Source organism: Blennius ocellaris (assembly GCF_963422515.1).
Source record: "Blennius ocellaris genome assembly, chromosome: 7".
NCBI lineage: Eukaryota > Metazoa > Chordata > Actinopteri > Blenniiformes > Blenniidae > Blennius > Blennius ocellaris.
The window spans coordinates 24,665,495-24,690,483 of record NC_137656.1 but is presented as its reverse complement, the minus strand read 5'-3'; the positions used below and the strand labels follow the sequence as shown (position 1 = coordinate 24,690,483).

Below are 24,989 nucleotides of genomic sequence, written 5' to 3'. Positions count from 1 at the left end.
GGTCTTGTCAATAAAAGGACGGAGCACCTCTGGGCTCCCTCCGCGGCCCACTCCGGAGTGCCTTCCGGCCTCATTAGAAAAGCAGATGAGTGGTGAGCATGAGGAGAGGAGGCGTACGAGTAGAGAGGGGAGCCTCTTTTCCACCATTAGATAGCCTGCCTCCCAGGCATTGCTCCTCTTAATGAGTCCAGACCGCGGGTCAATATGCCGCTGGGCTGCCAGTCAATATCGGTTACCTGCAACACAAACACTCAAAACCTGCTTTCATACAAAATCAATGTTCTATTAGTCCCTCCCTGTATTGCCGCGGCCCGATCTCATCGATCCCCCCCCCCCGAAGAGCTCGGCGGCCCATGTATGACAGATTATGGTCAAATGATCTGATGGCTTTGGCTACTCTGAAAGCCAAGTCAGTTGCCTTTATGATTTCAAAGTAATAGCTCGGTATCAGGTGAGCAAATACTATAAATGCTGAAAAGTGAGGCACAAGCGTTATTGGCAGACCTATCAACGCCACATAAATATACCACTGAGGAGGTCTGGGACAAAGATAAAATCACAGTTTGTAGTCAGCGCAGACACAAATCACCACGACGAGCAACAAGCAAAATAAGAAAGAAAAAGTTTGACATTAGGTCCAAACTTTATTCCGTACATTTTAAACCATGAATGTTCATTGTAATTTTTTTGCACGCCTAAAACTCTACTTGTTTTGTATACAAGAGTCTAAGAAAAACAACTGCACAACACCACAAGGTTGACAGATAAAGTCCTTTTGCCACCCACTGAAAAGTGTCCTCCTTGCTCTGTCTCTGGGGCTGGTCCAGTTTGTGACTTGGAAGTCTTTCGGGAATTCCGTCATTATTTCATTGGTAAATATAAACATGGGTTATTCCAAGTTTCTTTCAATATTACCAGTAATGTCCGCTTCCTCCACATGATTTCTTCTACCGGGTGCTGTGTGCTGCTTTGCATAGATTGCAGATGATCCATCTAGGCCTCTTGACAACACCCTCTCTTCATGCTTCCCATTCATTGGCCAGCCGTCTCTCTGACCAACAGGCAAGTCATTCCCCAGGTTTCATTTAAATTGTTTTTTTTTTTTTTTTTTTTTTTTTTTGTAGAAATGGTTAAAAAGCCTAATAAATTTACATGGAAACCTTGCAGCGAAGGAATATCAACAAATTATTTACATCTGTTTTCTTTACAGAGATTGAACAAAGACCTCATAATATATATTTATCTGCATATCTCAAAGGCAAAACAAATAAAACAAAACAAATAGGTAATGTAGCGTTGTACATCGTCATCGTTGAGGATATCCTGGTACCATGAGGTTAAATTTCCGAAGGTTGAAACCAAAATCCAGTCTTTACAGTGGATCATAAGGGATATGTCTCACAATCAACTGGGATAAATATTGTAAAAGGCGTGACTAATGCACAAAATACATAAAATTCATAGAAATGATATCTATACATGGAACAAGTATAGGAAATGTACAAACTCATTTCAGGACCTCTCTTTTCGCACAAAGCTGAAAAAGGTATTGGATTAATATATTAATAATTATCAAATATTTAAGTCGGAAATAAACGGACACATATTCGTGTTCTGTTGACCGACATTATTCAACCTCCAGTCCACTAGAACTTGTACAATCATACCCTTTCCCTTGGGGAGTTTTGCTCCTCTGTGGTGACGAGCAGTGCATTTTGTTCACAACAACCAGCGCCCAGTAAGACTTTGTGCACGTTTTCCATGAAGCTACCGAGCCTCTACCTCTTTGGGGTTGCGGGATGGGGAGTAGTCCCTTGGGTCCTGGGTGGTGGTAAGGGGGGTAGTCCTCCGGGGCGACGACGGCCTGGCGCTACCGGCTGGCACGAGGGGAGGGGGGGCGCTGAGCGCCGCGGTGGGCGGTGTTCTGTTCAGAGGGCCGTTGTGTCCCGTGGAGGGGCTGAGTCTCGGGTAGGGCATGCCGCCCAGGTGGGGCATGAAGGGGGGCATGTGGGGTAGATGGCCCTCCATGGGGGACTGGTGCAGCTGGTGGAGGCGCGCTCTGTCCAGCTCCTCCCTCAGGTGGAGGCGCTCCCGCTCCTCCGCCTGCTGCCGCATCCTCTCGTGCTCCCGGCGCACCTCCAACAGGTGCTCGTGGTGCGAGTAGTCGTGAGCCTCCCGCTCGCGGTAGGCTCGCTCCTGCTCGTAGACGCTGGGGAAGCGGTGTCCCTGCTCCGCCCTCAGCTGGAAGTCCATGCGCCGCTGCAGGTCCAGGCTGCGGTACGCTTCTCTCAGGGGGTCCCACGGGAAGGCCGTGTGGGGGAGGCGCTCTCTTCCCGCCAGGGGGCTCACGCCCATGAACGGGGCCATGCGAGCGCGGTCCAGCACGTTGAGGCTGCCCATCTGGGGCATGGCGCTCATGGACAGCGGCAGGGAGTGCGCCATGGGGACCCCGTGCAGGCCGGGCCCGGGGAGGTCGCTACCGCGGGGGGACGGGAGAGGGGGCTGCTGGGACAAAGGTGGATGGTGGTGGTGAGGGTTTCCCGGTTGGCCGGTATGGGCAGAGAGGACTTGGATGGGCGGTTGGGGGCCCGGCTCCGAACTCACCACCATCACCTCCTGCTCCTCCTTCCTCTCCTCCTTAATCTTCATGTCGTTCTTCACCTTGTGGAGGAGATCCACAGACGGAGGCTCCTTCCTATCGATGTCCTTGATGGCCGACGGAGGCCCACCCGCCATCTTCATGCCCTGCTCGCTGATCACGGTCTTGGAGTACGGAGAGGGAGACCGCTGGGCCGGTTTGATGGAGTCTTCCGACGGTCTCCGCTCGAGCATCTCCTTTCCCGGCGAGCGACTCTCCTTCACCTTCACGTCTGCCAGCGCGGACGACTCCCGGTGGCGCTCCAGCAGCTCCTTCTCCGCCTCCCGGACTCGGTCTACGCTGCCGCTGTGGTGCCGACCCGAATCACTGGAGTTCTGGCTGTTGGAGCGAATCAGACTGCTGATCTGGTAGCTGACCGGCGCCGAGGCGGGAGATGAACGGTTGGAGTGGCGGTTACGATCCACAGAATCCCTGAACGGAAATAACACAAGAGCTTCATTAGTGCCGACAGACGGCGCTTCATTATTATTGCCACTGAATAGTTTAGAAAAAATATTGAATCCAGCGCTCCTCTCTCTGTCTGATGTTCATCGCTCTCAAACGCGACAATAAATCCCAACTTTATGCTAAAACTCCATCCAGAGACCATTCCAATTGATTTTTGACAAATAACTTCTCTCAGCGGCTTGTTACAAGTGTGATTTGTGTCTGTTTCCTTGCTGAATGTTGAAGAAAGTTCAGTTTGGAGACTAATGATTACCTGACAGACTGTCGCTTATTAAAGTTATACAAATACATCAAGTCTGGGTCACATCGCTGCTTCTGTTCAGTACAAGCACACGTCCATCGCCTGATAGATATGTAATGCAGTTATCCTATTTTAGGTGTAGTATTGTGTCTGCAGAGTAAGCAAGTATTCAAATGCCGGCGTGAATGTGGTTTTCCATGTGTATGCAAATATTCACAGTGGTATTATTTATTTACATTTGTTATGTGGAAAACTATCCCATTTGTTACCTGCTAGTTTGAGACGCCGCCACTGCCTTACCTTGCCGTATGGCCTCAAAATTAAACCGTGAAACATTATTTCAGAAAGTTTTAATGACGGCCAAATAAAAAAACGAAACGATGCCGCTCACCTGTCTTTATCTTTTTCCTCTTTACCGATGGACGAGTCTCTCTTCTCTCTCTCCCTCTCCCTCTCCCGTTCTCTCTCTCTTTCCCGTTCCCTCTCTCGCTCTCTCTCGTGGCTGTTGGCCGAGCTGCTCCTCTCAGCGTCTGTGGTTTTGGGCCACTGTGGCGGGGTGGGGAAGGACGGCGGGGTGCGTCGGAGCCGGTTCCAGGTGTCGTGGTGGGGGCTGCCAAATGTGGGCAGTCCTCCCGGCCCCTCCTTGGTGCCAAAGACACTGTTGGACCCTGGAAGATAAAGAGGGAGACAGGCGTGGGACCCACCGTAAGTTAATTGGGCACAAAACCTTCTTGAGGACACATAAGATGAGAAAGACTCCAACAACAAAAGCTGCTTTTGTCTTTGTCTCTGGAGGTTCTCTCAGTGACGCTGTTTGAAAGAGTTAGAGGTTAATGGCTCCCCCCACCAGAGTAAAAAAAAAAAAAAACAAAACCAAAAAAAACAAAACTCGGCTCATTTGCTTTAAGAATAAAGAGCTTCTCCCCTCCTCCCCCCCCCCCCCCCCCCCCCCCCCCCCCCCTCTGCACCGGATGAACAGGGGAGACTCACTTGCCCTCTGGAGTTGAGAGCTGTGAAAAGCCAAGGGAGACCTTAGCATTCCACGGCATGTCTATTCCAATCACATCCATTTTCACAACAGGGTGACCGATTTGGCACACAGAAGTAGGAGGGATGAAGAGACAGAGAGAAAGGCACAGAGAGAGGGATGCAAGAGGGAGAAGAGAAAGCCCTCCGTGGTGGTGCAGAAGGGGCTTGTCAAATAATTAATAGATGAATTGCCACCAAACGGCAGACCTGAGAGTGGCTGCTGGCAGCAGAGCAGCCAGATTAAAGCCAGGCTGTTGGGGACATGGTTGGGAGATGAAGTGGAGGCAGGGAGGAGGTTTGCTGTGGTGGGTGGTGCTGCCTTGTTGGGCCTCTCTGTGCTCGAGCTGTTTTGACACAGAAACTAGAGCTAAGTGTCTTGGTTGTTTTTTGTTTTGGCCCCTCCTGGCTCTCCCTGTGGTCTAACGCTGTCCTGCTCTGTTCTGCTAGTGGCCGCCGAGGCCAGATTGAAGGGGGGAGCGGTGGAGGAGGAGAGCGGGGCCAGCGCTTACCAAGCGAGGGGTTGCCTAATCCTCCGAAGGCACTGCTTGAAAGGTTGCCGAGGCCGCCAAAGGAACTGGAGCGACTGAAAGGATCTGCAAAATGCCAAACAGGGATTAGCAAACGGGGGGGCTGGCTAGCAGTGCTCACCCCAACACCAACCCGTTCCACTCGGCTTTTCTCTTACAAGCGAGCTGTTTTTTTTTTTTTTTTTATTATTGTTATTATTATTACTTAAGCGCTGCCACCCTAAATCTCAATCTATGGTAATCCTGCAGTAGCCAGGTCACCTGGATGCTGAGTTCACTGCCACTAACTGGAGTGGAGTGTGTCTGACCCTACTGGGGCTCGTGGAATAACACCGCTCGAGGGGTTTCTCTAGTTCATGGGGCCGATTCTGAAAATGGAAAGACGGGGGAAAATATGAGCTGTAAAAACTAGACTAGAAAGAGCAACAGCGATGTACCAGGGGAATGAGCGTCTGATAAGACTTCACTGTCACAGACTACAGCATCCGAATTCAAAGAGGGAGCGAAGAAGTCAGTCATTTCATCCACTCATCATCTGTGCCTACATTTGAAACAAGCCGCACTCCAGAGGAAGATAAAATGCAACAGTCAAATAATTCAAAAATAGATGCCAGAATAAATCATGAAAACCCGGACAAAGTGCACGAGTCACTCCAGCGAAACGAACGGCCCATCATTAACGAATACCAAAATAAGCCATGTAACCTCACAGAGCAGTGTCATAACCGCGGCTGCACTGCGTAGAGTTTGTCCAAATAAATGAGGAATGACATGTAGGTCTGCAGGCTGGAAACTACATCTTTTTAAACACCCCAGACGGAGTTATTTCAGGTTGCGCTATGAATCATTCTGGCTGATTATAGGACGGCTACACACTCCATTACCGTAAACTAGGAGTTTGCTTAAGAAGTGCTGCAGCCGGCCGTGGCCAACTGGATTCTGCATTAACCTTGAAATGAACCTGGGATCAAAACTAGGAATATTTTGGATTTAAATTACACCCCGGCGGCTTATAATGTGTTTGAAACATGAGTGCAACAGAGGGAGTGGGTGAGTGAGTGAGTGAGTGAGTGAGTGAAAGACACATGGACAGAAAGAGGAGGGAAATGTATAAAAAAATTGAAAATGTGGGGTTACTTACACTTACCTGCCAAATGGCTCGGAGGCAGGAAGCCGCTGGGGTGGGGGGCAGGGCCGTACGGGGAGGGAGCTGGAGGGAGCTGGGTGTCCAGAGCCTACCAGAACACAGATGATCACATTTTATCATTATTATTATTTTTTTTTAATCCATTTAGTTATGCAGAAGTCGTCGGAAATGATTCTCTATTCAGGACAATTGGAAGCCTGAACTCAGTAATTAGTCGGGGGATGAAATAATAAAACACAAACACGAGCAAACGTAAAGAAATACACGTCTGCTACAGAGCTGTAATCTTGTTGAATAATCTTCTAAGCCCGCCACGGACGGTGGAGTGACGCCACGGAGCAAATCAGCAACTAATAATTTGTTTTTATTGCAGCTATTGCATGTTTGCGCATGAATCTACTGCAGCTTAGCGAGGTCAGTTCTTCAATGCGCCTCTTCCACAAAACACTGTTGCCATCACCGATATTCCATGAATTGTTAATGAAAGAACCAATTAACCGAAGTGCCTCTGACACACCGCTGCATAATTACCAGTCAAAGGCCGATTCTCCTCTCTGTTGCCCTCCAACGCAGGGCAAATCAGTCATTACCTAACTGAGAGTCATACATATTCATAGACATATCTGACTCCCTTTACTGCAAAACATTTCCGACGAAAGCACTATAATTAAGTGAACATTACATGAGAGGGTGGAAAAAAAAAAACCCCAAAAAACCCTGATGCCATTTCAGTGCAGAATTTTTTTTTGACATGTGGTTATAAATGCTCATTTGCATGAAGGCAAAAAATTGTGCCGACATGCTCTGCAAATGGGATAATTTCAGCCTTTTAAAATGCTTCGTCTGGAAGCGGCAGACGCCAGGTTTTACGGGATGTGACTGACCCGTGGAAGAGAAGAGGGGTCGCGCCAGGTCGTGGGGTACGGGAACCCCGGGAAGACTCCTGGGCTGGGGGGCGGCTGAACAGGTCCAGCTTCCCATTCATGTCCAGCTTGTGAGGGTCCCAGCTGCATTTGCTGCAAATAAAAGAAGAAAGCCAATGACAAAGACAAAGGAAAATTAAGTTGGTCTGAAACGGTCACAAAATCCAACAAGCGCGTGAGCAGGGTTTATCCTCGGCTACACTTGGGGTGAGAGATCAGAGGAGGACAGAGACGTCAACAATGGCTGCATGTTTCCAATTCTGGCCAGCTGTGTTATAACAAATATATGTAAGCTGATTAGGGACGCTAAATCCTTCATAACGGAGGTTCAGGGCCTAGAAGAACCGACATCAGCGGGTCGGTGGCATTAGCAGTGGCTCTCTGGGGCAAGGCCACACCATCCGTTGTCATGAAGAGGAGTATTTCCACACAAGCATTTTAGACTGTTTACAAGTAGCAGTTCAGCCGCGAGAGCGGCAGCACTATTCATTCAGCAGCCGAGCGCCTCTATGATCTGCTTCTTCTTTGTGGAGATGGGTAGAGCCATGCATGTCGACTTTGCATCGTATAGCAACAGGTGGAGGACACACTTTTTGTTTCATTCCCAATGTTTTCTACCTTCTCTACCAGCCTAACGTGGAGTCAGTAAAACAAGTTATGCGGGTCGTCAATCGATAACCAAAATAGTGTGTTTGGCTTAACATGACAGCGACGTTCCTTGCAGGGCATCGTTATTTATCTCACGCACCTTCATTTTCTGCTGGTGGTGGTAGATCTGCCACGCGATCTGGACATGCACTGCGCACCACTTGCCAGGTTTCTAAAAATTTAGAGAGAGACTGAGGTTAGCCTGCTGGCTTTGATATGGAGTGCTAAAAAAAGGAGTCTGGCATTGAGTTTTTCTGGCCAAACTACAAAAGTGGGTTGCTCAACCAGGCAACAGATTAAGAAGATCGAACCCTGACTTTAACCCAATACAAGCCTCAAAGCTAGCCCACAAATGCAGCCACAACACTGCATTTGGGTGGTGGTGAATTGTTGAAGAATGTGCTTTTTTAAAATTTTTGTATCTTTTTTTTTGTAAACTTTGTGGAATGGCCAGAGAGATGAAGCAAGATTTAAAAGAAAAATGCAAAAAGGATGAATGCATCCACTCACCCTAACAGACGTCCTGAATGGATCTGTTATCTGTATGGACAAACAGACGGTCGTTATCAACAACAACAAACATTCAACTGGACGTTTATCTACAGGTGCCTATAGAGACACACGACAAGGTACAAATGGAAAGAGATATTCCCTCACTTATTTCAGGCACACATATGTAGGGCATGCACGTTTTCCAGAGAGCAGAGAGCCTGAACAGATGAGCTCAGCTCAGTATGGTTCTTACCCGTGGATCTTTCTGCAGGAGTGTGTGAGGTACCGCTCCAGGGCGCGCTGCCACGTCAATGGATTAGATGCCTGAGAGATAGAACGAAGGAGAGACACATGGGGTGATCAATAGTTAACATCCACACTGTCTACAAGGAACAAAAAATATTACTTCTTATGTAATTCTCAAATGGGGTTTGAAGAATCCTCAAAGAGTGCGCGGTGTGAAGGACTTTTAATTGCACATTCATTGGAGTTTTATTTTTAAACGTTCCCGGAAGGAAATTATTGACCATTGTAATTTGCCACTTTTCATTTTTGTTCCCACTGTCATGACAAATATGATCACGTTAAAAAATACCATGAGGCTTAGGACTGAGGCTAGTGTCAGTGTCCTAGATAGATGTCTGTCGTCTGGAAGTCAGTATAAAATAAATAAAATAAATAAATTCAGCAAAACCACTGAGAGATCCTCCAGCTAGTGGTGCCAGCATCGCTTTCATCCAATATCCTGCTCAGTAGCACTATAGCTTACTAATCCTCAATTACTGGCACTTTACAGCTGATGTAGATAAAACTGCAAGGACGCTACAGGCGCCGAGCCATGGAGGGGATCCACATCTGTGATCTTCTCATCTCGCTTTAAGTCTTTGGAGCGCGGGCGTCCATATCAGCCTTATTAGTCTCCCCCTGCATCGTCGGGGAAGGATGAGTCTGCAGGGTGACCCGGGTTGCCAGACGCCACAAACAAACACACATCTCCAGCCGCAGTCCCCAAGCTCATCTCCAAGAATACTTAGCAGGGGCTTTGGACGCATAAGAGTGTTCCTTGAACCATCTGGAGGGGTGCTGCCATAAAAAAAAAAAAAAAAAAGAAAGAAAGAAAGAAAAAGGGCCCTCCATGACTGAGCCCACTGGGAATAAGGCCAGCAGATTTAGGCCAGCTTTGATTGGTGGCTTACTTCAGGTCACAGGCCGTGAGCATCTGCCAGACACACCACACACACACACACACACACACACACACACACACACACACACACACACACACACACCACACACACACACACACACACACACACACACACACACACACACACACACACACACACACACACACACACACACACACACACACACACACACACACACACACACACACACACACACACACCATGTTCTTTGGTCTGCTCTTCTACAGAGACAGGAATCACTCTCTTATCTTGGGCTCAGCCTGTCTGGTGCACATGCAGCTCTTCGCTCCGGTTCAGGTTCAGTGGAGTTTAACAGAATATTATATTGGATTTAATGAGATGCGCTTGTGACCTAAGACGCAGCACAAGCAGTGAATATGCTGAGGGAAGCATGTAACCAAGTATTGAACATAAATCTTTTCTTCATAGCTTTAAAGGGCAAGTGACCATGTTTGTTAACTTCGTTCAAACCAACAACGACAGTCACAGAGGACCATGAAAAATATCGGTGTACCACGCATTGAAATAAGTGCTGCTTGTGCACGAATACTAGAAATTTGAAATCAATGGCAAAGCATGGCATTCTGCTTTAAACTTGTCATAACTCAACAGTAACACTGTTGTATGCCTCTTACGTAATAAAAAAAATGCACCTCCAGTTAGTTTGCCAGGTCAAATGATTAAAGTCTGACAAAATACGAAACGTCCGGACAGCAATTATTCACAGTTGGCATGTTCGGCAAACTGCCGCAGAAATATTTCAAGCTATAAATCATGAAATACTACGTTATTTATGTCAGTCTTCCAGGTTTCACACTTGATCTCATGATAAGCAAAAGACTGCTTATTTAAAGAACCAGCATGAAGTCAGTTTAACACAAATGACTGTTAATTTGTGACCTTTGTGTCTTTCAATAGTCTTGGGTAAAAACTGACCCTTGATTTAACCCTTTAAAAAGTCTCCAGGGTTGAAAATGTTGGTGCCTGTTCATAGTGTTTCGTCAGCAGCAGCATGTTTTTTTCAAACCTCCTCAGAGTTCTCCATCTTTTCCTTCCCCGATAAAAACTTCTGCTTTGCGCTCTCACCTAAACTATTGGAGGACTGTAAGAAAACTTCTCCATGTAGTCAGAAGCACTTGGAATACTTTGCATTATTTATCAGATTTGAGTACATCTGTGCAGTCCGTCCATCTTTTCCCTGAACTACAGTCAGTGAGCGCAGCCTCTCTGATGCATGAAAACCCACAGTAAACCGCACGGTATACCGATGGCAAGTTAAATTGTTTTTCACATAAACAAACTCTCCTTGAGTGGTTTGGAAAAAAAAAAAAATGTATATATATATATATATATAAGTAAAAAAAGGTCAACTCGCAATTTCCAATTCTGTTTTTGGCCTTATTGCGAGTTGTTATTTCGTCTGCGTTTCAAGCGAGTAGACACTTTGGGATTCGCTCAGTGTGTTTTCCTCCCTGAAATGTCCGGCTGAGGGCGGGGGTGTGGGGTCTGACCTTGGGCTGGAAGGCTCTTGCAGCGAGCTGAAGGGTCCTGAGTGTGGGAGCAGCGGGGGCATGCCTGGCATGGTCGGGGGATAGGAGGGGAAGAACTGGGGAGAAAAAGGGGAAGGGGGGGGGGGGGGGGACGGTAGGCACACACACACACACACACACGAAAAAAAATAAACAAACACACAAAGCAAAATCATACAGTGATACGTACAGGACTCAAGCGACAAAGCCACGGCCACGTTTAAACGCTCTCACGGCAACATTCAAATATGTCTAATATTTGATTTGCCAAAATGCAAATTGCACATTTACATGAGATCAACAAAAGAAACTCACGTTTGAATGTCTGATGAAGGGATTGTCCAGCTTGGGGGCGTATTTGTCGAACTGAAAGGAGATAAGGAGGAAAAGGATAAGCGAACAATCCTCAAAAGTCTTTCACGTAATCCTGCATGCAAAAAAGCCTCCTTTAATAACGACGTCTCATTATTCCTAACAGTACCAAAAAAACAAAATACATGGACAACATCTGTAACTGGTAATAAGCAGGGTATGATCCAGAATAATAAGAGCGGGAGTAAAAGCAGCTGGCTTGCGCTGGTCACGGGTTTGCTTAAACAGCATGGTCAGATAAATTGCTAACAATACGAGCGCTTTAGCACGCTGCCAAGATGAAGACAGCCTGCATGATTTTCCAATTGAGCATACAGACATTGGGCGTGGAGGTCCGGCTTAGGAATCAGACCATTTTAAAACCAGACCAGTTGTTTCTATTCACTGGAAAATTTGCAGAAATGTGAATCTAATTGCTTTTGACTGCTGAGGCAGTTTTTTTTCTTTTTTTCTTTTTCTTTTACAAGCCCCAACGGTATAGAGAAAAAGTTTGGGGGGGGGGGGGGGGGTGGGGGGATACATGGAGACACAGAGCTTGTTTTTAGTGTTGGAAAACCAGACTTCAAAACATATTCAGTCAAAAAGGAAGTTTGTGCAGAAAATCACATACAGGAAGCTTGAACCGTCTGCCTTATGTGATTGAATCTGAGACGAGCGAACGACGCAGCTGGAGTTAAGAGCTGGTTTTCGAAGAGATCAATGCGAATCTAACGGCAACCTGACTCAAGGAAACAATGCGAGGGAACCTTTTCCGCGACAGCACTTGTGCATATTCGAGTAATTCCATCTCCAATGAGCCATTTCTTGTCCTTTTTCTTCACAAAACTGTGCGGTTAAAAAGTTTCCAATCAAGTCCAGAACAAATGTGAATCAGTCAGTCAGTAAGCTGAGAGAGAGAGAGAGAGAGAGAGAGAGAGAGAGAGAGAGAGAGAGAGAGAGAGAGAGAGAGAGAGAGAGAGAGAGAGAGAGAGAGAGAGAGAGAGAGAGAGAGAGAGAGAGCGAGAGAGCCTTGCCCTGTGTATGAAAGGAGACTTTGTGCGTGGTTCTCTATTTTGAAAAAGTCTAATTGCAAGTGACAGTAACTTATTCCTATTCCGCAAATACACAAACCCTTTGCAGGTACTTTTTGCGAGTGTTTTCACAAAGCTCCCTTGGCAGGCACAGATGTTTCGGGTTTGCATAAAACGGAGAAAATGAACGGGTATGAATCAGATTTTCTGTGCGCGCGTGTGCTGCGACACGGGTGGCTGAGATGGGGCGAGCGGGGCGAGCGCGGGGCGGGCTGATCCGCGGGGTTTTGGGGTCGGGGGCCCTCCAGTGAAGCGGGGGCCATTCACATCTGCACGCAGAATGGCAGCGGCAGCAACAGCGGTGGTGTTAGCGGCCCTGTTCGTGGGCGATAATGGGCCAAAATCAAAGACAGACGGCCTATTGAGAGGAAACACGGAGCCAGCTTCCGAGCTCATTAAACAGCTCCTCTGCATTTCTGAAGGCACAGTCTGTTTAATGCCTGACACTGGAAAAGGGATTTTAGCCGCTTTATGGCCTTGTAAAAAAAAAAAAAAGAAAAAAAAATGAGAGAGAGAGAGAGAAGAGGGAAAAAAAAGAGAAAAACAAACTCCTGCCTTTGTAATTTATGGCGGCTGACACAGTTTTATAGAAGACAGCTTTGGCTAATTAAAGCCTAATATTTCATCTTACAACAATTAAGGCTATTCCTTGTCCAAAGACACGGCGGGGGCAAAGGGGCGGGCATCCAGTGATGCCATTTGGCAAGCCAGCTGCTTGAGGGTGGAGAACAATAAACAAATATAGAGGCTTCATAATTTCATTAATTACAGCCATTAGCCAAGGGCTGTTACATAGTTGAAATGACATGGGGCGTCTGGAGAGCGGCAGAACAAAAAAGACTGAGAGAAAGACAGCGAGAGAGGGGGGGGGGGGCGGGGGGTCCGACTGGGAAATACTTAGTCTGCCTTTTAAGACAAAAAAACCCCCAAAACAAACAGTAAAAACAACCACAACATCATCATTACTCCTGCTTTTCTAAACAAGCACCAATGAGGAAAGAAGCAGCTTTGTTACTGAGGAGAAAAAGGAAGGGGTAAAAAGACACAAGTTTAAAAAAAACCCAACAACAATAACAACAACACAACAGCAAAGGGCAGTAATGACTCAAACCCCAGTGAAACAATGCAACAAGAAATGGGTGTTTATATGCATCACAGGGATCAAATAATGTTGGAATTAGTGAGATGGGGAAAATCGTCTCTTTCATCTTCAAACGCAGGACTGTAGATAATTCCTACCATGTCAGGAATGAGCAGGAGACCAGATAACTCTGTGTGCGTGTGCGTGTGTGTGTGTGTGTGTGTGTGTGTGCGTGTGTGTGTGTGTGTGTGTGTTGGCTGAAAACCCTTCTAAAGGGTCTCTATACTTATCTGAGACTGTGCCATAAATACCAGAGCTTTGATTTCTAATGTACAGGATGGGGATAATCTTAGAGCGGGGCCTTAATGGGACCACAGGCTCTTAATCAGAGGTCATGACATGATGGATTAGATCTATTAGACTAATGCCAAAAAGCTACAAATGGGGGGGAGGGGGGGGGGGGGGGGGGGGCTCTGAATCGACTGTCAAGAGATTGCTGTGCATTTGAAATGATGGATGAATAGTCATAACTCTTTTTTCCCTCTGTGCTAATCTGAGAGCTGCCAGTGCTGGACCCCCCCCACCCCACCCCCCACTCCACCCCCCCAACCAGACATGATGGCAGTCAAAGCACGGAAGCAATTAGAAACATTATCAAAACAGTTTTACGGTGATGTCATCCCCCCCCCCCTGTCCCCTCCTCGTCTTCTGCAATGAAGTCATCTGACCGACTTGCAAAGCTTTTGAAAATGTGTCGATGGAAAGTACGGTCGCTGTCGGGGCCGCGCACACGCATACGTGGCGAGGCCCCCGCACACAAACACTCGACTCAGCAGGAAATCATTCCCGCGCGCACGGATCGGCTCGCCTGTCGTCAACAAGCACATGAAAACGTTTAAAACGCATCCAGATGCAAACAATCGGACGGCCTGGCTTCAGGCGGTCGTTGCTTTTAATCACTAACCAGCAAAATCTGTGTTGGAGTTCGAAAGGTGAAGGTGAATAATTTGGGTGGGGTCTGGAAATCAGTCTGCGTTCTCGTCACCAGGAACTAAAGGCCTCGAATTGAATGTGACGCATAGGGCAGTTGTTCATAATTCCACTACGAATGATATAGTTGCAGAGCATGAATAAATCTATTTAACTGTCTGATGTTGGCCAAGATTAGAAGACATTCTGATGTGTATGTATGTATGTATGTATGTATGTGTGTGTGTGTGTGTGTTCATATGATGGGAGATGGCGTGTATTAGCGGATCAGCATTAGACTTTAACAAAACGTGTTCTGCTCCATGTTTGGTGTCAAAGGGACAGGAAATTCTCAGTAAAATCAAAAGATTTATTTTTTCAGGAGGTGCTGCGGGAAATATTTAGGTCAATTTTGGGGTAAAAAAAAGGAAGGGGGGGGGGTGGGGGGGGGTTGTCCAAAAGATCGGGTGGGGTGACAGGCGAGTTGGTGGGAAGTTACGGGAGCTTTTATATATATATATATATTATTTTTGTTTTTACTTATCCTCACATTTCTGGCTTGGGTACGCACCATGGGAGGTGCGGTGGGCGGGGTGAGGATGGCGGCCGGGGGCAGACTGGCGGGGAAGGGCGTGAAGGTGTGCTGGTGGGTGTGTTGGTGCTGGTGCATGTGCTGATGTTGGTGAAACTCGGCCCTCAGGAGTGACACAGGGGCCAGCGGCGAGGCGGACGGCCCCCGGCCCCGCTCTGAACTCTGAACCAGGAAGCGGTTGTTCAGCTCCTGCCTCAGGAGGTCATGCTCTGCAAGAAAGGAGAGCGAGGAAAACCAAAAACAAAAAAAGGGGGGGAGGAGGAAATAAAAAAAAAGAAAGAAAGAAAAAATGGGGAGGGAAAGGGAAAGTGGGGTGGGGCGGGGGGGGTGGACACAAGAAAAAAAAGGCACGGGCGCCCAGTCAGTCTTACAACAAGGGTAGAAGGGAAAAAGAAAATAGTCACCTGGCATTCTCTGTTTCTCCAGCTCATGCTGTGAGGGTTTTCTACGTGGGGACTCATTGGTGGTGGTAAGAGAGTTGCCTGTGACAATGTGCCAATCAGAATCCCCGAATGAGGCTGGCAATACATGATTGGTTGGTTGAATGATATCAACAGGCTGGTATCTAAAGACAAGAGAGAACCAAGAGTCATCCCAGCAGAAAACACACACACACACTCTTGCCCTCTATTAGAAAGTCTGGCACACACATCATCACTGGAGACATTTGAATTCATATTTTAATTTGCAGCACAAGAATAACTGCTTTGACCAATAACTTGATACCAATCACAAACACTACAGGACGCATGGATCTTGTTGATTTGAGGTGACTGACTGCACCACATTTCCACATGTGACCTGGTAATGCTGCTGAAGCTCCAGCTGTGACGGCTGCTCACTTGTTAGCTGACCTTTTACACTGAGCTATTCCAACCCCGTCACAGTGACCTGAAGACCTTTGTAAAAAAGTATCTATACTAATGTGAATGTACCCCATCTTAGAAATTGATTCCCAGTGTTTTCTACCAGTGACCTTAAGACGGTTATTTTGAATTTTCTTGTTTAATTTTTTTTCCATTCTGTACTGCCTATGGGTGATTTGGTGATATTTTCTTATATATCAGAGGTGTCTATAGCTGCTGGAAAAAATTATCTCCCATACTTATATTGGCAATAAAAGAATCAGCTAAGTTACTTGCTGTCTACAGTTTTAATATAGCAATTTTCTGGAGCAAATACTGGAGGATATCTTTTATAACAACACTACCCTCACCGCTAAATGTGTTTAATTTCGGATATAAAAACTTTTCCGTGATATAATTTACACAGACACTTTGGCCTTTCTGTTTAAAATCAGTAGAGTAGAATTGGAACTCGACGAGTGGGTTTGGTAAAAAAGGAGCACGTCTCTAAAAATGTGCTTGTGATATGTTTAAGTGTAGAATCCAAGAATGAACAGATAAGAGAAAATATGAAATAAGCACTTACCAGATCAGTAAAACACACATGAACAGTTCAATACTTTTGACATATTTTGTGAAATCATGATTAAAAAAATCTCCAGCTACATAATCTAGAGGGTTGGAGCGTGCATCAATGGAAAAAAACCTTTAATGCCGACATTTCTGAGTAATGTTAAAAAGTGTATTTGAAAAAAAAAAACAAAACAGCTGATCAAAGTGATAAAGGTCCGGAGTGGGCAACTAATTTCCCCAAAGAGCAACATGAAACCTTAACATTACAATTGAAGTTTGAGATATAAGTTGATTTGAATTTTGCTAAATAACAATCATCTCTTGATTAAAAGGTTCTTTGTTTTGGTTTTTTTTTTTAACAATTTTTATAAGCTACTGTTGCTCTGCATCACTGTTTCTCAGTTTTGTCCGGTGTTTGTCTGGAAATCATGATAGAATATTTTTAAATTCCTGAGCTGAGTACATAAATAAAACAAAATTCTGTCAATAACCATTTTTGTTTTGCAACACCAAATATGTGCGGTAACAATTGCTAGTTCTGATAGCCAAGATGTTAGATACAACTAATAATGCAGTACAAAAGCCAATAATGTGAAATACTGTGAGGGGTTTAGATGCAATAAAGCCAATAACAACAGTCATTTTCATTTGCTGCAGGACTTCCTAGTGACACCCTGAGGGCCTGTCAAGCTGAACTGAAGGGCCACATGATGCCCAAGTCTGGTCTGAATCCTTCCTAAAGCTATCTCAGTACTTTGGGGTCTAAACTGGAGCTGCAATGCGGTGCGCGGCTTTACCTGGGTAGGGGGTGCCGGCAGGGTGCCCGGGCACCACTAAACTGTTGGTTGGTAAGGTCGGTGGTGGCGGCAGTGTGGCTGGGGTTGCAAACATGGCCGAATGGCGATGGGCCGGGCTCCGTAGGGAGGAATAGTGCGAGGTAGAGAGATTGGCTATGGACAGAGGCAAGGCGGGGGCCGAGGCCGGTAGCCCACTGAGGTGGTGGTGGTGGTGGTGGTGAGGGGATGGAGGCAAGTGTTGTTTGGGGAGCCCCACTGGACTGCTGCTGTGGCTGAGGATTCAACAGGATGCAAAGAAAAAAACAACAAAGCAAAAAACAGCGGTTATTTTTCACAGTCTAAATAAATGCAACGCTTGATCGGTTTAGACGTCCAGACGGTTCTTATATTTATTACATACTTTGGCTTTCTATTGCAGCTGAACTGATGATGTGTTTGATGCTTTGCCTTGACAACATAAGAATGATTTTCTAATAACACTTCATATATTGAGGTGAAAAAAAAAAAAACCACAGAGAGGGCACAGTCTGAGAAGATGAGGTGAAATGGTCGGATGTGATGAAAGTATCGTACAGCGGTAGAGCTCAATGAAAAACAGTAAATCTGACAATTGGATATTGCAAGCCTTTAAGATGAGGGGGAAGAAAAAAAAGATCAATATCCACAATAAAACCCTCTGTAAAATATAGAAGAGTGGACTTGATGATATTTAGTTAGTAATTATGCCAGGCTGTTTTTATCAATGTTTCTTCACTGACAGAAACACATATTGTACAAACAGAACTAACTGAAGGGAGGGAAACACAGAACTGTCCTGATATTGAGCCCTGCTCCTTCACTGTTAAAGTCTCTTGTGGATTTTAACACCAACAACTCTAAAGGGAAAAATGTTTAACTCTGTCTCCCATATTGTTTTCTCATATATCTGTAAAATGGAGACTCGGATTTAGGATTCTCCTTGAAACAATTTCCCAGTTTTTCCCAGCAGAGACTTTGTTAGAGGCTAACAGAGTTGTACTTTTATAAAGCTTACCTTCAAACTGGTCCAGGCTACTCTGGAAGATATTCTACTTCAGCTGCTTTAGGTTTGTACTGGGAGACGTTTAATACACTGAGGCCATCTTTTTTCCACTCGCCATGCATTCATATGTCAACGCTGCCGGACACTAACATCATTTGCTCTCCCTCCTCTCTATACAACTTCTTGGTGTGGCTCCTGCAGCGAGCGGATTGTTCTGCTTTCACATCAGCTTGTCTATTTACTGCTTTCATGTCTTTTTTCCCTCTCATACTACCCCCCCCCCCCCCCTCACCTCGCCCGGTTCAACAGAACACAGCATCTGGTTCTGCAGAGGTTTCTACCAGGTTTCCATCTTCCACATAGGAGAAATGTTTTGCTTTGTAAAAGTGCCATGAGGTGGAGATGCAGTTGAAGCTACAGGAATGAGAGTCAGTTGTATTGGTTTTCGCTTGCAGGCGACAAAGTACCTGATGTCGTGGATGCTGCTGTACTGCAGCGGGTGGTGCAGCTGGTGGCTCAGCGACAGCGGCCGCGCGTGATGCTGCGGGGGCGGGAGCACACGGGGCTCCTGGTGCACGTGCGGGTGGGGAGGGTGGAGCTGCGGGTGGAGCTGGGGGTGGGGAGGGTGGAGCTGGGGGTGGGGAGGGTGCAGCTGGGGGTGGGGAGGCGCCCTCAACAGGGGAGGAGTCGGGGCAGGGGGAGGCGGCGGTGGTGGCTCCCTCTTGACGCTGAGAGGAGGCGGGGTAGGCAGGCGTGACCGAGGTGGCTGTGGGGGCGCCGCCGCCGCTGCGGGGGCAGGGGAGCCCGTCGGTGCCGAAGCCGGGGTGGGGCTGGGCACAGGCGGCGCGAAGGGCACCTCGCTGATGCTCTGCTCCTGGCTGCGCTGGAGCCCGGAGACTTTGGCTGAGGTACAAGTCTTGGACTCGGGACTTTCATTCGTTGGCACACCTGGAGAGGATGAAAACAAAAACAAGACACAACTTGAGAATAGCACTTCTAAACAGTGGATGTGTTTGCGAATATCCAACCTTCTGATTAGATGGGAAAGTGTCTGGTATGAAAAATGACAGCTGGTTGTGAGAGTTCAGCAGACTATCCAGGAGTTTCAATGACGAAGTGGAAAAGAAAAGCTCCCTTCACTCTATAATGTTGTCCCTGTGTCTTCTGCCCAAGGTTCCTCTTGTTTCCTTCTCCCTAGGTTCCATTAAGTGTTTAATCAGGTCATTTTCATGCTTGACTATAATCAGATGATCCAATTTCTTCCCGCGATCCAGTCAGTATGAATAAATCACAGCTAATTAAAGTTAAATGTCGGCCCCCATTCAGGGCTTTGCTGAGCACACAATCTGGCATGAAATAATTATGTTTCAATTGTGCTGTGAAGAGAGATCGCGGCCCCTTATCTTGGCCTCTCTGCCACTGCGTCTTTCTGTCCTCCCTTCCTGTCCTTTCAGGGGATATGGGAAACCACAGCAGAGCACTGTGAACTCGGGCACTTCGTCTTTACCATTCATCAGAGGTCTTTTCAACGGAGAAGGAGGTTTTACAATCAGCATTCCACCGAACAACGACTTCTCATCCTTAGGCTGTTGCCGTTTAATGGCTGTAATTATAGGCTGTTGTTAGCGGGGAAATCAAAAGTGGCAGAAAATGCAGCGTCTTTGCCGCACAAAGGATCTCAACGCACTTATGGATCTTAATGAAAAGACAAGACATTTGGCGATCTTGTACTTCTCTCACAGTTAAACGACAAGCAAAATGGGCCAATAAGAAAGTGAGCATGAAGTCATGGCAGCACTATAATTGCAACAGAGATTTTTATTGCTATAGCCTCTAACACGAAAAAGAAAAAGAAAAGAGAAGCCACTCCTGGTGAAATTAAAATTGAAGTGATAGAGACGGTGCATAAAGACAGACAGAGACAGAAGGGCGAAGGCAGCCCAGTGGTGATGACGCTCTCTTAGTGGCTCTAATCTACAGCTAAGATGCAGCAGTACTTCAGTTAAAAGGCTTACTAGCGCCTCAATTAAAAAAGCTCCACGGGCGCTCTCTGCGGTAACAAAAAAATGAGAAGAGCTGGGAGCCGCTGTCAAGCCAGTCAGAGCTCAACATGCAGCCCACTAATGGAATATCCAGTCCCTATTAACAGCCTGCTTAATCTTTCAAGGATCCTAACACCCATAAAAAGGCCAATAAAAAGGCAGGGCAGAGCTTTTATATTTTTTTTATTTGTCAAGCTCCCCCTCCCCGACTCCTTGCATTTATGGGTGTGCTGGGGCTGAATAAGGTGTCACGATTTTTCAAATGAATTCCGGGGTCCAGGCGTATATAGACCTCCAGATTTATAGAGGTCTGGGACTCGAATTAAACTGTCAGGCTCTCATTCCTGCAAGCAAAAGAGAAAAGAGGGGGGAAAGACTCAAGGCAGAGACAGAGAGACAGGCGCAGACAGCAAAGCAGAAGTGAAGAAGCAAATATCCACAGTCGAAATGTCGCCATTGGGTGATGTTGCCATGGCAACCCTGTTCTCCCAGACACAATGCGAGGCGAGCAATACTGAAGGAAGTCTCACCACGACCACTAGGAGGGAGAGGGGGGAGCTTTTCATACTAATGCTGGAGAGAGAGAGAGAGAGAGAGCCACAGCCAGTGCCGGGTTTTCTTAATGATGATTCTAATGGGCTCTAATGGAGGCAGGGAGGTATCGGCTCAGACCGACCCATCCCTCATTAAAATCACTCTGAATGCTCACACACACACACACACACACACACACACACACACACACACACACACACACACACACACACACACACACACACACACACACACACACACACACACACACACACACACACACACACACACAAAAGACAGTTTGCAGCGATGCCATTTGCAAAGACGGATAGAAGACGTGACATCTTCAGATTTGATGGAACGCCAAACCGAAATGTTACAAAGAAAACCAAAGTGTGATTCATTTCAATGGCTCCTTTGCTCCAGATGACAACATACTACAATGAGCTCCCTCACATAAGCATTAAATACAGAGATTGTACGTGAAGGCGTTTGAAACTACACTTGTTTGAGCATCTTCAGCTGCAAATAGACTTTCTCTGCGCACATTTACGGACATAAACTTATCTTCCAGGGTGCTTTATTTAGACGAGTATGAAAAGCGCTAACGAGTTGACAAGAAATACGTCTCCAACAAATGTCACCGTTGGGCTAAACGGGACAAAACCACAGCAGTTTCTCACCAAACACTGGCCCGTCGCTGCAGAAGCACAAAACTGTCAGCTACAGCTTTAAGCATGTCAGAAAACTGCTGAATCCTGCATTGCTTTGTTCCTCCTTACCTCAGGACATGGAATACACTTCCTTTGCAATCACATGCTGAGGAAAACAGTACGCAAGCCACAGGCGGTCATGTGAAACAAATGCCATACGAGTGTTTGTAAGGGGAAAAAAACCAAAACCCCACAGTGCTGTCCTGAAGCCCTGCCCTGCAAACCTGAGCAGATGGTGTGAGTGAGTCAAGCAGGTTGGAGGGCAGCCCAGTGGTGGGGGGGGGGGGGGGGGGGGAGGGGGGGGGTGGCACCCCTCTCCTGTTAGTGCACCGTGGGGACAGGGACATTCCCCAGGGGGATGTTGGCAGGTCTGCTCACCAGATGACATCTCATCCCAGTATTGATCTTTTTATAGTTGTTCCTGTAGCCCTGCTTACTCGGGGGAATTGGGCCTTGCCCCGCCTGCACGTGCCTCGCTTCGCTGTGATACCGGTTGTGACGGTGGCGGGGTGCAGACAGACCTGACAGAGCCCGCGGTAGCAGACGGGAAACAAGCCACTGGGATTTACTGCTGGTGACGGATGTGTCCAGCGGGGAATCTGGGGAGAGCGCGGTGTCGCTACACAGCTGTTCCTGCCTTCGATATCCTTCACTCGTGACCCTGTTTGTCCCAGTGGAACATCTGGAGAGCTGGCACTGATACGGTCCTATGCGGCCTTTATGTAGCCAGATGGCCCTGCTCGGATTGGCTTGGACCAGCCTGGAACTGCTTAGCCCCGGGGTGGCCTTGGCTGAGCTGGTTGTCATCAGCACGAGAAAAAAAATGGCGTCTCCCTGTGACGAGGATATCCTCGGAAAGCGCGACCTGCTGACGCGCACCGTGCAATGAGCCCAGCAATGTGCAGAGAGAATGCCACCGCCGACAGTCAACCCCAATCGCCTTTGGTTGCAAAAGTAGCCTTTAAAAGAACTCATTTTGAGGCCTTTTTCTAACCACTCTATTTTAAACCCACACCTGGCTCCCTGCAAATAGACTCAAAGACCTCATCAGTGGGACCAGGACTCCAGAGAATATTCCCATTTGGCCTCCAGCTACAACCCCCAGCTCGCCAATGCTGTGCATGCAAATCCGTGTGCTACATAAATTACCTGCTCTTTGCTGACACCGATGGCAGTATGTTCAAGAGCCAGGGAAGGAAAGACTGTATGCAAAAACACTTTTCAGATTAGATATACGGAAATATGCAAACTTTCCCAATGACAAGGGGATGTAAGGGGATAAGAGAAGCTTAAGGCCACTGGGTGTTCTCATTTACTAGGCAAACACTGCGGTTCATTCCCTTCACGGCTTTGCCAAAGCATAAACAGTCAGGGGGCTGATAAAATAAGGACATGAACAGACAGATATTTAAATAAAGCCACATATCTGCGAAAAGACGTTGGAGGATGCAGAAGGTATGTGAGAATGCACGCAGCCTTGATCCGTCTCCTGCTGGCTCTGGTTGACAGAATATTCTGCTGCACTTGACGGTTGAGCTCACAATGATTTGGTTTTTGTACCTCTCTAGACAAGCAATCTGCACAAGCCAGGGCTTAGCTCACGAGTGAGTGACTGCCGAAGATGGCTATAACAGATACTGGCAGAAGGGAGGAAACCACAGTCTTGCCAATCAACACTTCATTGCCGTGAGGTATTCAGTCATAAAACAAAAAAGAGAAAAAAAAGGAAAAAAAAAAAAAAAAGAGGCGGGGTGATTTCAACAAAAATGATTTTCTGTGAGGGGAACAGAAGGACTGAGCAATGTTGAATCATCGTGCTAATAATAAAATCATAGGAGAAATTTGCAATGGCTTGCTTTCCCTCACACTATTTAATCTGCCTCAAGCATCTCCAAGCTGGTAACAAGGGGAGCCAAGGCGATGTTTTTGCAAATCACTCAAGAGATGTTAATGGGGGAGTGGACGAGGAGAAAGCTGGCCAAGATAGCTAAAGAGTGGGGACAGCTGGCACGTTTCAATTATTTCTCTCCGTCTCTTTGCTGCAGCTGACAAAGGAGTGGAAGGCAAAAAGAATGGGGACGGGTGTTAAGCTGTAACACGTTTACAGTTGAAGCCCAGGCATAAATCGAGAACCTAATGTTCATTTCAGAAAGCTGGCAGCTCAAACTGGGGGATGAATCAGGTTTTCCGGCGCATGTCAGATCCCAAATCAAACTGCAGCCATATGGTGTACTAAACATATGCCAGTCACCTCTCATGGCACATATGCTATTGTTGTGGAAGGGAGGCCAATGACAGGGAAAGCGTCCTTAAATTGGAAGGAAAACAGTGAGAGAGAGAGAGAGAGCGAGACGAGGAGAGACAGCAGAGCTCTGGATATTGACTGTCCAAATCCTTTTGTGTCACACATGGTCCAGTGGTGCTCCGCAAGCAATGTTAAACCCTCATTAACCCCTGGCTATAATGTGTTACAGACAAGCAGGACGATCGCACACTTCCTCGCTCGTCCTCAAGTTTCCATCCCCTCCCCCTGCTGAGCTGCTTCCAGCACAGCTCCCGTGCTCTGGGACAGCCATCAGTCTCAGCTTCTTATGAACACAGCCGGGTCGTCTGAGGTCAGTGCCACTGGGCTCTCCTAAATAAAAGGGTGGACCTCTTGGAACTTTCAAGAGAAAAGCTCAAGTCTAATGGCTCCTCTGACACGGCCCACCCTGCCAGCCAGGAATTTGACCCCTTTCTCGGTCACTGACCCATCACCGACCTCGCTGACCCTTCTTACCTTGAGGCCGCCGTGGACAGACAGCCAGCATGCGGCGAGAGGGAGCGGCGCTCTGGACTGCGAGCCTGAATTTTGTGTTGAAAAGACGGCGAGCCTTCAGGACGTATTTGTGCAATGCTGCAAGCACAAGCCTTATCATTTCATTAATTAGCATGACACGCCTGCCTGATGGACTTGAACGCCGCAGCGGCAGCTGTCTCAATTGATTATAGCAGTGGACGTAGTGCTGCAATTATCGAGGTGACTGGAGACAACGCCTGCCACTTCTAATAAAGGACTTAACTCCTGCTTCCTACATCACAGCGCAGCAGTGGGAGGACAGTGGCAGCCTCCTGGTGTCTCCCATACCTTTAAGACCTTTTCAGAGTCTCTCCACGGACTGCTGTGAAGCTCAGTGTGGGCTGTAGTTCTTGAGCGGCGTGTCAGCTTTACTTAAGCTTGCATAACGCTTGAACAGTATCACTTTGGTGCCCCACAGGAAAGCATCCTCTATTAGCCCACCAGCTGGCTCGCAATCCGCAGAGAATGGAGGAGAAAGAGATAGGGAATGAAAGAGGGACGGAGAAAGAATGCAGGAAACAAAAAGACAAGGAGCTCTTGCCAGGAAGCTTCAAGTCCAAGCAGAAATGGAGGGAGTGAACGCTCAGAAATGTAAACAGGAGCACCTCTTTCCAGCCTCATTTCATGTATGAACATGCATGAAGCCCCCATGCCTCTAAGTGGATATAATATTATCTTTCAGTGCCGTACT

General features: G+C 47.1%; 1 protein-coding gene across 1 annotated transcript in view; it reads right to left on the bottom strand.

Moving 5' to 3' along the window:
- Positions 1–630: 630 nt before the first annotated feature.
- fbrsl1 (fibrosin-like 1) overlaps positions 631–24,989 on the bottom strand; it is a gene marked incomplete at its 5' end in the record, with an annotated part of 329,828 nt that continues 305,469 nt past the window's right edge. The window contains 17 exon segments of the mRNA XM_080500127.1: positions 631–3,070; positions 3,739–4,015; positions 4,886–4,969; positions 6,045–6,114; positions 6,921–6,999; positions 7,001–7,053; positions 7,055–7,066; positions 7,722–7,793; positions 8,132–8,161; positions 8,367–8,425; positions 8,428–8,437; positions 10,833–10,849; positions 10,852–10,927; positions 11,166–11,216; positions 14,893–15,143; positions 17,150–17,421; positions 18,638–19,118. Of these exon segments, the coding sequence (XP_080356253.1) occupies positions 1,768–3,070; positions 3,739–4,015; positions 4,886–4,969; positions 6,045–6,114; positions 6,921–6,999; positions 7,001–7,053; positions 7,055–7,066; positions 7,722–7,793; positions 8,132–8,161; positions 8,367–8,425; positions 8,428–8,437; positions 10,833–10,849; positions 10,852–10,927; positions 11,166–11,216; positions 14,893–15,143; positions 17,150–17,421; positions 18,638–19,118 (3,197 nt within the window). The 3' untranslated portion in view covers positions 631–1,767.